Source organism: Nannobrachium achirus (assembly GCF_963921795.1).
Source record: "Nannobrachium achirus genome assembly, chromosome: 2".
NCBI lineage: Eukaryota > Metazoa > Chordata > Actinopteri > Myctophiformes > Myctophidae > Nannobrachium > Nannobrachium achirus.
The window spans coordinates 34004105-34021486 of record NC_137811.1 but is presented as its reverse complement, the minus strand read 5'-3'; the positions used below and the strand labels follow the sequence as shown (position 1 = coordinate 34021486).

Genomic DNA, 17382 nt, shown 5'->3' with positions numbered 1-17382 from the left:
GTGCACAGAGATATACATAACATACAGATACAGGCAGGCAGGTGTGCACATGCAAACATCCAGACAAAGAAACACACACAGACATTCTCTCGATGCCCTGCGTTTTACAACAAATGTACCGGTATGACCTTTTGAATCAGGTGCACTGACAGCGAGGCGGTGAAGCTCGCGAGGCGTGACCGAGTGAGTTGTAAGGCAAGCGAGTGAGCTGATTGTGCCCACACTGAACAGCTCATGGCACCGGGTGTCGAAGAGTGCACCGTCCGAGACACATGCGGCCTGATTCACTGTTTACGCCCAGACTTTGTATCCATAGGAATTTATGCAAATTCCCACGTTACGAGTGTGATTCCTGTGGATGATCTATGGTACGTGGGAGTGCGCTTGTGACTTTCAGGCAAAAAGATGTTACACCCGAAATACATACAAATCAATTCTGTAGACTCGCTTTCGTGAATCGCATGTCAGACTGTGCTTAGAGAATCTACACTTTAGTCACTTTATCTAGGCACTATTTACAATCAGCTTTATGAATCAGGCACATGGTCTTCCTTCGTTGGCGTGTAAAAAAACATTGTGAAATGTCTTTGCTGTCTGGCAGAAACCTCATATTTCTATATTTCAATGTTTTTTTGGTAAATGTAGTGTCATACAAAAGTAGCAAAACCTCTTGATGTCCAAGCTCACAATGCATCACGATGCAACGTGTTGTGACATTCGCAATTGTTTGCTATTTTGGAATATGTTTGAAAGTGAAAGTGAAAGTGTTTAAGCATGTCATGAATATTGAACTAAAAATATCAACAAGAGCTTATGACTAAATAATGGCCACAATTGGATCGATTGGAACACAACTTCTTCTTTTCCATTTTCTGAAAAGCTCTCAGTCAACTGTGTTTGTATTTTGTAGACCTGACAGCTACTGTCAGGAGCGGCAGTAGCTCAAGAGGTAGACCGGAAAAGTAGAGCCACTTCGACCTCCGGCTGCTCCTGGCTGCGTGTCCAAGTGTCCATGAGCAGGACACTGAACTGCCACCGATGAGCATTCACTTTTTACTCCCTAGGGGCTGTTGGGTGTGTTATGCTGCCCGACAATAAGCGCTGCCTCAGCATAAAAACCTTCTGCCTCCCTGAGCAAGCCACACATGCGTAGTTAGTTGTGGGAGCAAGAATTGCGTTTTTAATATATGAATGTCTCAAAAATATCTAATATAATAACGTGCCAAATCTGCCGATCGATACCACTCTGATGGGTGTGCATTCATGTGATTTACAAACTCTTAATTCCCCCTGAGGCTCCAATCCCCACCACCGCATACTTTCTCCCTGCTTTACATCCCTCCTCTTAAACATACAGACAGTATGTTGATATTACTGACAGACTGTATATCATACATGCATCTATATTTATGTGCCCTGTATCTGTCCTATATATTTTTCCTTTTTTATTTTATTTTATTTTTTCCTTTTTTCCATTTTAGTGTAATGGCCAAAACACCCCATGACCTGGAGGAACACTACTGATGATGCGTCCTAAATTAAAACCTAACTGTCTCTCTACCCTTAACAAGCAGCTTGTGATTGGCTGAACCGAGGGTAGGGAGCACTCCGCTGTGTTCACTTGGACCGTGAGCAAGACGGTGTAGACATGTCCTAGCTACCGAAAGTGTGGGGTCGAGGATTTATGATTTTGTCTCTATCGGAATATAACTCGGCACTGAGTTGGCTGAAGCAGAATTTGCAACGTTCAGGCACGGCAACTGTCATTAGCTTGCTCGCCGGTGGCTCAAGTCTGCTTCACACGTCACGCCTCCATCGCCTCATACCAAAACAACAATAGCTACCTGTAGCTGTCCTGTGTATCATGCTTCCTAATTTCCCCACCCTGTCTGTCTGTCTTGTCTTGTCTTGTCTGTCTGTCTGTCTGTCTGTCTGTCTGTCTGTCAGCCTGTCTGTCTACTACAGTAGAATTCATTACTTATAACTTTCCTACATCGATTACACCAATTTAACATTAAGAATAACTAAATGAAATACTGTAACAGACCTCTGATTAGCCTGGTGCGTTAGTTATCATCGGCAGGGAACTGAGGAAATAAAACAACAGAACAATTAATTGTATTGCAGACCTTCGTTGAACCGAAACAAGTGTTTGAAGCTGCTATAGCCAAAATTACAATAGATCAATGTACTCTGGACAGGTGTGCCTAATGCCTTTTCCAGCTCTCTGGAGATGTAGATGGTTATCGATTGCCATCTGAAAAAAGCAAGTACGCCTCTCGCCCAAGTCTACTTAGCTCTGCTACCACTCTTACGGTGCATTAAGCAGCGTCTGAGTACTGACTTGAGTATAGCGTCTTTCTCCAGCTGTGGCACACGTACACTCCAGACAGTGTGATGAACAACGCAATATCTGTGTGAGTTGTCCCTAAAAGAAGCCCATGGATCAAGTGGATGAACTGCTTCGGCGGGAGGCAGTCTACAATAAATATATACGTGATATTGTAGAAGTGTCTCATGAAGTCAGAAACGACTGTAAAACACGTCCCTCTCTAGTAGATACAGTACATGACATACTGTACCACCATGCGCTGTAATAAGTTGAGCCGCTCTCACGCTATGTCAAGTGTTTGCCTCTACCGACTCGGGATTTCAGAGCGCTGCTCTCACCTTTATTTGCATATGATACACATTCAAATCTGTTGCTTTTTTGTAACCACTCCAACCACTGTGGCTATCTTGAAACTTTGGTTTGTCTTGTCCTGTGCACCTGGCCCGCATCCAAACAAACTGATTTACACACATCCCATATGTTCTTTCATAAGAGATTAGGCCTACAAATTAAATCATGTGCGTGTGTGTTTATGGTACTCACTTGCTGTGGTGTGGTTTCTGTTGCAGTGGCACCAGTTGGAGTTGGGGTTGGGCGTCCGCAGGGAGCAGCATTCTGGCTGAGTTTGGTACCCTGCACCTTGAGTTTGTACACCTGTCTGAGCTCACTGGCAACCCCATATACACAGAAAAGGTGGGCCACATGTATAGACTGTATTAAATGCAGTATATTCTGGAAATTGTAGCTATGAAACCGTTTTGTTTAATGTTTAAGGATGCATTGGATTCTATTGATTTGATTCTCTTGAACATCAAGCGAACTTTTGTCAGTACATTTAATAGCGTGTAACATTTTTGTTTTGTTTTGCACCAATTTACGGCAGATGATGCCTTTCAGCCCTGAGGCAGTGATACAATAACAATCTAATGATGAAATCTGACGCTCTGATGTTCTGTGGCTCTCCTATGGTGTCTCTGCAGGTGATGAACATCAGAAAGGTGCTGAATAAGATTGAAAAGCCCCACGGTCTCTACCCCAATTTCCTCAGTCCAGTCAGTGGCAACTGGGTCCAGCGTAAGTACAGTACTTTGTTTGTTGTAGGGCATTCACCAAATATTCGAATATTCGAATAGCAAAGTCACTATTCGACGCTGTTCACCGATGTCGAATATTCACGTTTTTTTTTTCTTTAAAAAATATATAGTTTATAAAGCTTGGCTAGATAGGAAGTCATAATAATTAGTTGTCAATGCCCCTGGTGGATGAATTTCTTAATGCTCTATACCAGGGGTTCTCAAACCTTTTTAGGCCGTGACCCCCAAAATAAACATATTTGAACTTGGGACCCCCACTTGGAATTGTAGGTATTACATTTATTTTTATTGTGAAAATAGCCGATCTACATGCTCACAACGCCTCGCAACGCGAGGCGTTGTGAGCATGTAGATCTGCTATTTTCACAATGTTCGCCTCTTGCTTACTTAATATTTGACAGTTTGGCCAGTCCTGTCGAATATTCGACTATTCGAATACTTTGAGGCCGATAATAATTCGAATACTAAAAATCACTATTCGTGAATGCCCTAGTTTGTTGTATATGCACACTTTGTCTGTGCTGGAAAAGGCCAGTCCAGACCTGCAGTAGTACATCAATGTGACAGTGTGGTCAGCCATTTGACCTCATGTGGGTCAAGATGACAAGAGCAGCCCATTATCGCCTCATGAAGCACCCATTACGTTTCCCATTTTCTTTTCTCACATTTTATGAAATTCTACAGTGATTTCAGCACTCAGCGGCAGTCCTTGAGCCTCACTTTTCCAACTTTGTTGTGTAGAACAAAGTTCCCCCTCCGCAAGTATTCAAGCCATCTGTCCATTCCTTTTCATTTTTAATAGCAAGATTATGGTGACTGCAGAATGAGGGTTATTAAAATGATAATGAATCCAATTACCTGGGGAAATTGAATCTCCCATTTTCACCTGAAAGGAGGAGAGAGGGACTGGCTGCAATACTAATCTAGACGATTGTGGGAGCTAATTGTTGTTGTAGGTGACTGTGTACTGAAGCCCAGCACGATAAATAGCAGAGACAAGGGAAACAAAGAAAGTATCATCAGTGATGGACACAAAGCATTGGCTTCACAGCTCTCTGTCACTCTGTCTGCCTTTGTGAAGGACAGACGTAAATGTCCCTCTGATAACCTTGCAGGGACGTGCAGGGGTGCCACACCAAATTCTTTGCCCTGGGTACTTTAATTATTGAAAAATAGCAGATATACAAGTTGCAAGCTTGTAGATCTGCTATTGCTATAGTATTTTAGTATTTCAAATCCTTCAAAGGCTTTTTGAAAAACCTATGTTTCTATGTCAGTGGTGCTCAAACGTTTTCATGTCAAGGACCCCCAAAATGATATGTACTTGGCCACGGTCTCAAAACATTTAGTTCCAGGGCCCCCCCAGAAGCAAAACTTGAGTTAAAAATGTTCACATAAACAAATACATACGTATATTCAAAGATTTGCACACATGTTCACGACTTTGAAAAAATAGCAGATCTACAAGCTTGCAGCGTGGCACTCGGTGCCGCACTGTGAGCTTGTATATCTGCTATTTCTCAATAGTTAAAGTAATGAAGGCCCCTCCACCTTGGGCCTTGGTAACTCAGTCCTACTAACCCCCCCCCCCCCCCCCCCCCCCCCCCCCCCCCCCCCCTTGTGACGCCCCTGAATGTACGCGCTGCATGGTTATGAATGCTTGCGTGTGGGTGGATGGCCATCCATGCACACCTCCACTGCCATATCACATTCAACTCGTTGAAGTGGAATTCAGTCCTAACACCGAGCAGGAGGGGAAAAATCAACGCCCACCTGCTTTGTTTTTCCATTCCCAGCGAAGGGTTTCGAGTGTGTTATGTAATAATGTGTTTTTGCACACACTTTCTAACTGTTTGACGGCCACCTCTGTATTGAAAGAGCGTGGGTTTGCAAAGCAGTACGTGCACATACAACAGAGCAGGTTACAACCAGCAGAGTGTGAAGACAATGAACACTGCGAGAGCCAAGGACATGCCGTGGTGTACTGTATGCCATGCACATGTTCACACTGAGTGCACTCAGTGTGAGTACTGCACATGCATAATAATATGCCAATCTTGCCCCGATTTTAGACAATACTCTTGGTATTGAAATGATCTTGTAACCACTGTTATCTGATTTCCAAAATGTTATTTAGGAATAGAAACGCTTTGGTTTTATGTCAGATGTTTTAATGTGCATGAATTTAGATGCAATTTGGACGGCTCTGATAACAATACATTTAGCAAGAACAGACCAGACGTAATACAACAACAACAGATGTCCATAGCCCCTCCACGCAAGACACTTTCAGTTTAGTAGCATTCAATGCTCTCAACATTTAAGTAAATAAGCTACTGCTAACCATCTTAATGATGGAGCCATGTGTAGCACTAGTTAATTATATGCGTATTTCTAGTATAATGGCTGCATATGGTAATGTTAAGGACAATTTATTGTGACCGTCAGGTTGCAAGTTACTATGAAAACCTCCACCGGCTGTCTGTCAGTCCCTCCGTCAGTCTGTCCGTCACGTCACGTCACGTCACGTCACACTTTTGGCCCTACTCTTATCTCCAGCACCGTTGCCCCTATCCATACCAAACTTTGCACACACACACTCCTTGGCTGGCAAACCACAACCTCCGCCCCTGATTTCTCACATGACCCTCTTGTAGCGCCACCATGAGGTTGCCGACCTGACCTTACTGGTTGTCTGTATTTTGTATTAAAGGAGAAGTTCACCCAAAAAATGCCTTGTTTTCCATCAATTATGGTACAACCCCCATGAAGCCTTGAATTTAGTGGAGATGTTTTAGTTTTTGTTTCCTGAGCCAATAATTTGATGACAGGGTCATCTCCATGAATTCAATGCTTCATGGGGTGTGCAATAAGTAATGTTTTGGGTGAACTACTCCTTTAAAGCAAGGTACTTGTCAAGTGCTACCAAATGTAGTACGACGACGTACCAAAAATATGGCCACAAAAAGTCCCTCATGTTTACATGCAATTCCAACAAACTTGACAACGTCTCATCCACTCAGTCACTATGACGGCAAAGACTGTGGAATGATAGGTTTGGTGAAAGAGTTTGGTTTTAACCACTACCCACGCCGCCCACTTTCACTTCCCAGATCACGTTTCCATCGGAGGCCTCGGGGATAGCTTCTACGAGTATCTGATCAAATCCTATCTGATGTCAGACAAGACGGATGAGGAGGCTAAGAAGATGTACTACAGTGCGCTGGAGGTAAGGCAAACTGTAATCTTATATTGTACACAGAGACAGGCTCTTCTCTCATACTGTCGGGGGGAAAGAGAGAACCAGTGGATGGAGTTCAGTGGAAATTAGCCATGAAATATACCAGGTAAACATGTGCTATTTGGTATAGACGCTGTCATCCGACGTGCATTACAGCAGTGGTTCTCAACCTGTGGGTCGGGACCCCCAGGGGGGTCCCCAAATTATTTTGGGAGGTCTGTTAAGAGTGGTTCCCCTGACATCACAGTGACATCAGAGCATGATGTCAGAGTGACAAAGCCATAGAACCACAGACAAACCCATAGAACCACAGACAAACCCATAGAACCACAGTGTCAAGCGTGACAGAGATACGTGGACAAGATGTGCCGGTTTTCATAGTATACTTGCGACCTGTGGTTGCAATAAGTGTACAGATGGTATCTGCACATTTCTAAAGTGACAATTTAAGGACTTTTTAATACCTCTAAAATGACAAATTAAACATTGGCCAAATTGTCAAATTTTAGAGGCAGAAATTGTGAAAATAGCCGATTTACATGCTCACAACACGAGGCGTTGTGAGCTTGTAGATCTGCTATTTTCACAATAGAACCGTGTTATACAAAATGCAATGCCTCAACTCTTAGTGCTCGTCAGGGTGGGGGGGGGGTCCCCAGTTAAAATATGATTATTTTGGGGGGTTTTAGCCTGAAAAGGTTGAGAACCACTGCATTACAGAACCATGGTTCATTTTTATTGGCACAACTGGCCCCAGTGTGCAGCAGATTGATGGAAGAAGACCTTATCAGGCCAGAGAGGTTCCTGGGAGTCTGAACCATTATTAGCTTTGTGACTAGACAGGGAAATGTGATATCTGTATGTAATAACATCAGGTAAGACACGTGCACATTTAAAGCATGTGTATTGAGTGCACACATTCAAAGTGGCCATTACCTCCCCCCCCCTCCCACACACACACACACACACACACACACACACACACACGCACGCACACACACACACACACACACACACACACACACACACAAACACGAACACATTACAATCCACTTATCTTTGAATATCATCATAGATATCATAATAACTATGCTGATATTCCCTTTGTCCTCATCATAGGGTCAAGCCAGAGGCAAAATCACTAATTATAGTCATTCTCCAATCTCTGTAACCTGGTATTTAAATGATAATGGCTATGGACGTCCTATTATTACTGGAGATATGAGGCAACGTAAAGCAATCTGTCACCAAGTCACTGTTAGTTCTTGCAAGTCGGCTTGGTGTGTCATTGCCTTAAGACAGGGGTCTCAGGTGTAGGCACAGTACACATTCATTAGCTTTGGTATTCAAATCAAGTTAGATGACTAATTAGAACACTAGTGTTGGATGGACATCTTCCAATTATTCTACACCATGATTACTGCAGATAACAGCTAACATGGATGAAACTCATTGGTTTCAGCCCTCAAGGAATGTGTGAATGGAACGTTGTGTTCATTAGCGTTCATTCTGTAGTTAATTGTTATAATTGCCTGTCTGCTCCTCGTGTGTTGTGATGTTTGTTTATTTTTATTTTCTTTAGTTTTCTTTTAGTTTTTATCATATCTGTTTCAGGGATAATCTTACTAGTCCATACCCGTTGTTCACTGGGGTTCATTGTGGTGAGGCGATAGCGTCTGCTGCACACACATGCACAGACGATGACAGTGGCTCCTCCATTCTTTTCATTCAGAGACAGAAACAGCAACTTGCCTCGTTTGTTAACGTAAAAATCTGACACGTGGTGAGATTAAACATAAAGCGCATGGATTCCTGTTATATCAATGTCTGAGTAAACAGACCCCGCAGCACGACTGTGCACATGGCCGCGCATGCGCATCTAGTGGCGAGATCAATTGCTGAAGCCAGTGAAGAGGAAAATGCGGAACGGAGCGTGGCAATTGTAGAATTACATAGGAGGATCCGAGGATGTGTAGGAATGAGCGAGATAGGGTATCCATATGGCTTGGTGATAGGCATTATAGGAATAGCCTATTTTTCCTTTTACCTCTGTGCCAATCCACGAGAACAGTTTGTTAGTAAACAGCAGTATGAAATCTCATGGTTTTTTTCAAGATTTGTTTTTGGGCTTTTTTGCCTTTATTGATAGGACAGTAGAGTGTCCTATCGGACAGGGAGTGACACTCAGCAAAGGTCGTCGGGAACGTGACTTGAACGCATTAGGTCCTATGTTGAGGTATGCGCCTGGACCTCTAGGCCAGCGGTCGCCCCGGTTTTCCATGTTGAGTGGTTCTTCCTCTATTTCTCGTTATTTGTGTCCAGTTGGCAGTGCATGAAACCACTTAGGTTGCTCTTAAATTCGCATCTAAGTATGCATTAAAAAAAGTGCATCAAATCATCATAAGGATTTCCTTATGGGATGTTTGAAGGGGAAACCCTTTGCGCTCTAATGTTTGCCATTACATACTGTTTTTTTTCTCTCTTTTTTTTTCTTTTTGAAGCTTACCCATGAAAAGTTGTTTCTTACACTCTACATATCTTCAAAGCATTAATATAGTGTTTTACAACTAAAATCTGTCTTCGGTCATGAACCCAGTCCAGGTTTAGACACAGGGCACGCAACTTGGACAGGTTGTGATGTCATATGCAGAATGCCAACCACAGCCTCACTAAATGCATTTGTCAATCAAGGTAAATAGGAGGTAGGGACATCAAGTGACAACGGGGATACGCCATGTCCAGCCATGAAGCTCACCATGGGTGCCAGTATCGCAAGACTATCCACCGTTTCCTGTCTGTGAACAAAATCTTGCGATACTTCGGAGACAGAAACGATTATTATTTACTGTTATTATTATTATTTAATTATGCACTGTGCACATCGAAAAGCAAGTGATTGTACAAATACCTTTCATATATTTTCTTTTATATTCCTGAACAGATTATATGAAAAAGGTCTCAGTCGTTCATAAATAGTGTTTCTTCCAGGTTTGTTCATGAGCTGATATAGCCGACTCCATCATTCTGGCACCCATGGGAGCGTCATGGCCGGTCCCGGCGGTCACGTGGTTTCCCTTCCTTATATTTTAACTTCCTTGTTGTCAATGAGGAAGTATGTGGGGGCGATACAAAACCTACATTGCCGGCACCAGGAAATGTAATGACTTTTCAACAGGGTTCATTTGGTGTTTTTATTACAGTTTACAGTTTAGGCATTTAGCAGACGCTTTTAATCCAAAGCGACTTACAATAAGCAGATAAAAACATCCCAGCACCATAACCCACAGCGATTATTTTTAGGCAAAACCGTGATAGAATCACATTTACACTGCATCTAAAGACTCCACCTTTTGCACAAAAATCGTGCATTTTTACCCCAATATTAATAGCTGCCTCTGCTGAAGCTATTGTATTTGCACGATGTACATTGTAGAAAAGTAATGTGTGGGTTTACTATGCAAATCTTTCCCCAGTTCTCTCTCCTACGCAATTTTCGTCACCAAAGTATCAGGTTACAGCGACCGAGAGAGAGAGAGAGAGAGAGAGATGAGGGGAGGGGGGAGGAGTGCAGGGACGCGACAGAGAGAAGAGAGAGAGAAATGAGGGGAACAGCGTTAACACAGCAGACCTCTCTATGAGCAGTCCCGCAACAATATCTTCATTGTTGGTGTCAAAACATGAGGAACACATGCGTTCAGGTACGTCCCTTATAAACGTCCCCGAACACAGACCAGCAAAAGTAACAAGTAAAAGTACTCCAGCCTTCTTCACAATGATCAAAGAAAAAGTCGCCAATTCAACAAGTAAAAGTACTCCAGCCTTCTTCACAATGATCAATGGATAATGCTCGCCAGCAATTCGAGCCGCATCATTATGATTTAACTATGAAAGAAATAATGACTATAGATCAGGGTCGTTGTGCCGACACTGACAGACACACAGGCAGAAAGTACTCAAATGTTTTACTTAAGTAAAAGTATCATTAAGGCAATGTAGAAATACTGTTACAAGTAAAATTACATAATTCAAAGTAAAAGTCCGCAATTTACTTGAGTAAAAGTACAAAAGTATTGGTATTGGTATCAAAATGTATTGGTATAAAAGCAGGGCTGCCAACTTTTAGGGAAAGTACTCACACAATGAGCACAAATGACCCTCTTCGCGCGCTCTCACGCCACACATCGTATTTCTCACGCCGTCACAAAGTGGAAAACTGTGCCAACTCACGTGTCACTGAGACATCCACTTCGGCAGCGATTTGAGCAACAGGGCTTAAAATATTGTATCTGATTCTGACGTATTAAATGATTAGATATAGATGCGCGTGTGCGTGAGCGTCTGGTGTGAGGAACGCTGCGTGCACTTTCCCTTGCACAACATTCTCTACATTAAGATCGACAGGCAGGGCCGCCGATAGGTGGGGGGGCAAAGGGTACTGTTGTCCCCCCTCCCGAAAAGGGGGGACCCTGCGGTGAGGTGGCAAAAAATAAAACAAGAATTGACAATTGTCAATATTAAGCTGTGTTCACTTGCCGTTTTCTTTCAAAAATGAGTTTGTGTAGGAAAGATTTGAGTGACTGTGAAAGAACTTTCTCCCAATGTAAGATTAAGACATCATACTTTATATAAACCCTATTATATTAAGCCTAAACGGTTCTGCCACTATGTAAAACTGTTTTTTTCCCTTTAAAAGTAGGACCCCCAAAGGATGACCCCCCCCCCCCACCACCACCACCAAAATGATCCACGTACAGTATTAACTATACGTTTCTGCCACAAAATTACTTATTCATTATTGAGGGTCAGATTTGGAGAATTAAATAACACCCACCCAGTACAACATACTGTACCTGGTTGGTGTACAATAGTGACTCCAAGGGTCGATAAAATTATAATAACAAATAATATTGTAATATTTGTTGAACACAAAACACAAACGCACTCAAAGGTTCATTCATTCATACACACACATATATATATGTTACAGTATGTTCAAGAAACCAGTAAAAGTTGTCAAGGAGCACTCGTTTTGACGTTCACCACACACTAATCACCACCAGATGGCGACGTCAGCCACTGCTCTGCCATTCACCAGAGTGTATATAAGAGAGTTACGTCACGCTTTGAACTCGCCGCAGACCGGAAGTGTTTACTCTTTATTTACTAGCCTAGCCTAGCCTAGCCTAGCCTAGCCTAGCCATTAGCTCCATTGTAGTCACTTGGACAGGGCGTTTAACGTGCGCTTGCCCAGGCCTTACGGCCTGGGCATAAATATAACGATTGCATTCACCACGGCTTCGTAACTCGCGCGGCGCTCCGCCGGCCGCGCGGCCCTGGCCCGCTCTTCGCGGCCACTCGCGCCTGCGGCGCTCGGGGGCGAAGAGCAGGACCAAGGTCCGCTGGCCTTCGCGCCGTTTGGGGCTTCGTGGACCCAGGGGGGCCTCGTAACTCGTTTGGGCTTCGTGGATACAGGGGGGCTTCGGTAGCCGCTCGCAGTGTCGTGGACAATAGAGCGGCGCACCGCCTGGAGTACGTTGTTGTGGCGACCGCTTGCTCCGCCCCGTGCCGCACCACGAGTGCTCCGCGTCTCGAATGTGCTGTTTCTCTAATATACTATGACATATATATATATATATATATATATAGTATTATTATTATTATTAAAAAGAAATCTCACTCTTAGCTTTTCCTGAAAGCTGACAGCCCTGAGAATGTCCCTTTTCAATATATAAAAGTATTTTGAAAATAGCAAAATAGCAGAACTGCAAGCTCACAATGCGTCTAAAGTTCTCACAGCATAAATGTAGTTGAGTAGCCATACTTTTGTGTGACCATTCCCAAGTAGTGAAAAGTCCGGAATTCAAAATTGAATGAAAGTCACTGTAGAGACACCAACACATTTGCAATTGATCGTCCTGTCGTTGCCGTCACTGTATTGACACCAACACATTTGCACAGGATAATACAGTGTTACAAAATACATATACAGTTTGGGGGAGACCCTGCCATATAGACTATACAAATATATGCTGGCTGTAGTGCCCCCTGAAAACACTGAAAAAATACAGATGTATTTAGATGTATTTCCTTTTGATTTTACCGGTACATCACATTTCATTTGTACATTTCCTTCATAAATACAGGGAAATACATATACTTTTCACCCCTTTAAGACAGTTTTTCAGTTGCTTGATTCAAATTTAGATATTTGATATTAATTGTATTAGACACACCCCTTACAACCCATTGTTACTTCAAACCACTTCACACTTTGGAAACAAATGCCTATTTAACATCGATGGCAACAACATTGCTTACCTGTCCACTGGACCTGTAGTCGTCTGCATGGATTACATTGCATATATACTGTGTGTGTGTGTGTGTGTATATATATATATATATATATATATATATATATATATATATATATATTTATTTTTTAATTTATTTTTTACTCTTTGTGGCAAAAAATAGAGGTCGACAGAGATCTCCATATATGGCCAAATCAATTTGATTGCTGGTATACTGTGAGGGCCCCCGCAGGGGGCCCGAGCTCTAGATTTGAGGGCCCCCGAAGGGGGCCCGAAATTCTAGTCACAATAATAAACAAGATAATATGTCAGTACATTAACAGCAATATAACAATGTAAATGGATATCTATCTAGAGAAAACACAATATAATCAAAGTTCTAAAAAAACCTAAAAAACAAATGCTAACTAGCTTCATGTATGGTCATTGATTTTACTGTAGTGCTATTCGGATGTACTAGTGCTATTCGGATGTTCTCTGTCGATAGACTCGATACTCGTTGGATTACCCATATTATGAAGGATCAAATGTATGAATTGTAGATACTGGAATAATATAATGAGGGAAAACATAGATAGAGCAATATAAATGTGCTATAAATCTCCTTTAGGGAGGTTTTTGGAGGGAGAATAATACTTGATAAACTAAAGTATGTACATTTATTGAACAGGGATGGTTTTTCTGTGGATTTAAACCACACTAGGGGATATGGGGATAGGGACTTAAAAAGTGAAATAATTGGTGGAAGATAAGACAATGGCTGAATTTATGGTGATTGAAGAATAGGAGGAGAAACCAAGACACATTCTTCAATCTTCAAACTCTCTCCAGAACTTGAACAGGACCTTGAACGCCAAACTATTTTGGCTTTCCTTTTCTTTTTGTATTCTCTTTGTTTTTGGCAGAAGCTAACTAACACTGACAATGGTGCTATCACTTTCATGATGATGGGAGTGAAGCATAACTTTTTTCCCCAGCCAATTAAATGTAACCGTGGTAACTAACATTGTTTTTTTTACAACAGCTAATGTACCATGAAAGCCTTAGTCTAAACATTTAGGTAAGGAGACAACTTAAAAGGCTTCATGCAATGCTCTTAAATGTAGTTCTTAGCAAAGGGAAATCTTTTTTTATTTACAGAGTCGGGACGACCTCAAGTTTGAAACTTAAGGTAGTTTATGCACCTGCGGTGGTCTTGAAAGTGACCTTTAAAAAAGTTGTAGTGAAGCTTCTGAACATCAGCATTTTTTGTGCCATTGATACTGTCAATCGTACTCTCTCTTCAAATGCTAAATAAGGTGCTAGCCAAACACAATAAGGATGAGAGACAGAGAAGAATGTTGAGTCATTGGGAATCGATCCGGAGAGATGTCCTTCTCTGTTCTCTCCTCTAAGGAATAAGAGGGTAAACATTGGGTGAGCATAAAGCAAACGTCTGGCAGGAGATATTGCTCCAAAGAGATAAAAATGCACAACACATCAATTTCTGAAAAGGTGGAGGAAAAAACCCTCCTTCCACGATTCTTCTTTGCATTCATTTATTTTCAAAGGGTTTGAACTGGACCTCCCTTGCCCGGGATATAGGAATCTTTATGATGCCTGACTTCAAGCTCAGCTATACATTAATTATTTCATACATAGATCCAGACATACAAAGCAAAAGAGGTATGTTAGACTTATGTGCATAGACGTACAGTATGATAATACAGTTCAGACATACACTACATACAGTAGGTTCAGATACAGTAGATCATACATTGTAAAGACACCCTCAGGAGCACACAGTGAAAGGCAATTGGTGTGGGTGTAACAATATAGTAACTGCATCAAAATATTGTTTTTAATTAAACAAATCGAAGTATATCAAAATGAAAACAGCTAAAATCGTTTGATTTTGTATCGCATCGAATCGGTAGTGCAAATAATTGATTGTATCAATTAGGGATGCCCGATCCCGATCACGTGATCGGATCGGCCGCCGATATGGCCGTTTTTATAAGATCGGAGATCGGGAAAAAACATCGATTTCTTTTTTTTTTTTTTCAAAATTCTTTTTTTTCTGGGAGTACTGAAAGTTACAGGTAAGGTGAATGCGATATGAAATGTAAGCTTACCATAATCACAGTAATCCTTAATCATTTTCAATCATATTCAAGGGCTTTTGAAGAAATGAGACAGACAGAGCACTGCAGAGGGAAGGTGATTGAGTCAGACTCTGTGTCCAGCTGGCAGCTGATGCCAAAAAGTAGTAATTGGCCCCTTGTTAACTCATACAGTGCCAAACGACTTTCAGATCAACTACTATGGACTTCCCTGCCAGACGACTTAAATCAACTTTTACTTAGAAAAAAAAACAAAACATTTTTTTTGAATATTTTTTTTATTTTTATTTTTATTTTTATTTTTTAATGTCTTGCCAAAAGATCGGATCGGGAAAGATCGGGATCGAATCGGAAGCAATAATATTTGATCTGTATCGGATCGGGAGCAAAAAAAACCTGATCGGGGCATCCCTAGTATCAATACTACCTACAGTACTTGTGCATTATATTTAGCGTTTTTAAGAAGAATTGTTTTAAAAGAGGGGTTTAATTACTTTTTCTTTCCATATAGCTACACTGGTCTATCGATAAATGTGTGTAATCTCTGTGTTCATGTCAAGGTGCGGGTTTGTCCATATGTGTTCAAATACAATGTCCATGTATTTGTTAGATAATCACTGTGTTTACTTATTTATATCCATAATAATACATGTTTCCCTTAAAAACCTTTGCTAAATAGTTACTATATCGATTTTAAATCATTGAATCGAATCGTATCGAATTGCCATGAATAAACCAATATTATCCATGTATCGTATCGTCAACCATGTATCGTGATATGTATCAAATCGCTATTAAAATGTATCGTTACACCCCTAGCAATTGTGGTCCAGTTTTTTTTTTCAATTGCACACTTTTGTTCTCAGTTCTTTCTATGGCTATACATGCTGTAAATATGAATTAGTACCCGTGTGTTTCCAACCTAGGGCAGGGATACTGTATCAGACAGAGAGATGGAATGACTTGCTTTGCCGGAGGTTGGATAATACAATTGCTGGGTGATAATTTATCACATACCGGTACACATAACTTTATTTATTCACCACAGAGTCAACAAGATTACAAGAGAATAGCTTTTTATTAACACTTTGATTCAATTCAATTCAATCTTTATTTCAGACCCAGGGAGATCCATGTAACACAACAACACAGTAAATTTACAGAAAAGAAAAGAAAAATACATAAAATGCACATAGCCCACATTGTTCAGTTTCTGACATACTGTACAGACATGTGCGCCAATGGTTCCACATTTGAGTTCACCCTCTAAGTCCTGCGGGAATTTTAGAGTATTTGCTCCACCACCTTGTCTTCACTGCTTTGTGAAAAAGGCAACAAATATGACGTGGATGGTATAACTTCTTTCAGCAGCCAAACCTATTTTAATTAACCATTTAAACCCTATATACTTCATTGACTGGTGGCACACCATGGTCTACGTATATTACTTAAACCTGCAACATGTTGTGAGCTTGTAGATCTGCTATTTTCAGAGCGCAACATCCGAGTGCAACTAAACATAAAATGACGTGTCTTTTAGTTCTACTGGATCTCTTCTCCATTAGTTCCTCCCTAATTTTTATTTGTTGACGAAATTGCCAATAGTCGATATTCAGTCTTAGTTTTATAGCTTATATCATAGCTTAGTTTTTAGTTTTAGTTTTCATAGTTTTAGTGAACAAAATTAACACGCCAATAACCAAGATATACTGTAGCACTCCCTCTTGTGTCTTACTGCATATCTGGATTCTGGAAACAATATTACATTTACTGTACAAGCAGATGGCAGGAATCAGCTTCTGGCTGCAAAGCATGACTTGGTATAATTACTAAGAACACATGCATAGAGCATCGGCATGATATATGAATAGCAACGGCAACATTGTTTGGCTGTTTGTCATCTGCAGGCGATCGAGGCCAACCTGGTGCAGAAGTCGCCCGGGGGGCTGACCTACATGGCTGAGTGGAGGGGTGGCATCTTGGACCACAAGATGGGCCACCTGGCCTGCTTCTCCGGGGGCATGGTTGGCATCGGGGCAGACGACGGAGCGCCAGAGAAGAGGCAGCACTACTTGGACCTGGCGGCCGAGATCACACACACCTGTCACGAGAGCTACACTCGTTCCGGTAAGCATTATTTTGAAGAGCTGGTATTTAAGTGTTATGCATATAGGGTTTATTGGATTCTTTACTGTGGAGGGCCATTTCAGCAGAATCACAAGGGAACTGGCAGTGTATTAGTGTCTGATTGATCACACTTAGATGTAGGACAATTCGCCAGTAATCTTCCTTACAGCTTCTT

The 17382-nt window shown here is 41.6% G+C and overlaps 1 protein-coding gene across 2 annotated transcripts in view; it reads left to right on the top strand.

Moving 5' to 3' along the window:
* The window catches only part of LOC308309049 (mannosyl-oligosaccharide 1,2-alpha-mannosidase IA), a 295341-nt gene that overhangs the window by 266292 nt on the left and 11667 nt on the right, over positions 1–17382 (top strand). Inside the window, exons 6-9 of one of the 2 annotated variants that reach the window (XM_080754512.1) lie at positions 2899–3025; positions 3313–3406; positions 6540–6655; positions 16988–17207. In XM_080754512.1, the coding sequence (XP_080610638.1) occupies positions 2899–3025; positions 3313–3406; positions 6540–6655; positions 16988–17207 (557 nt within the window). The remainder of the gene's footprint in view (positions 1–2898; positions 3026–3312; positions 3407–6539; positions 6656–16987; positions 17208–17382) is intronic. The other variant, XM_080754513.1, reaches the window with a different exon arrangement.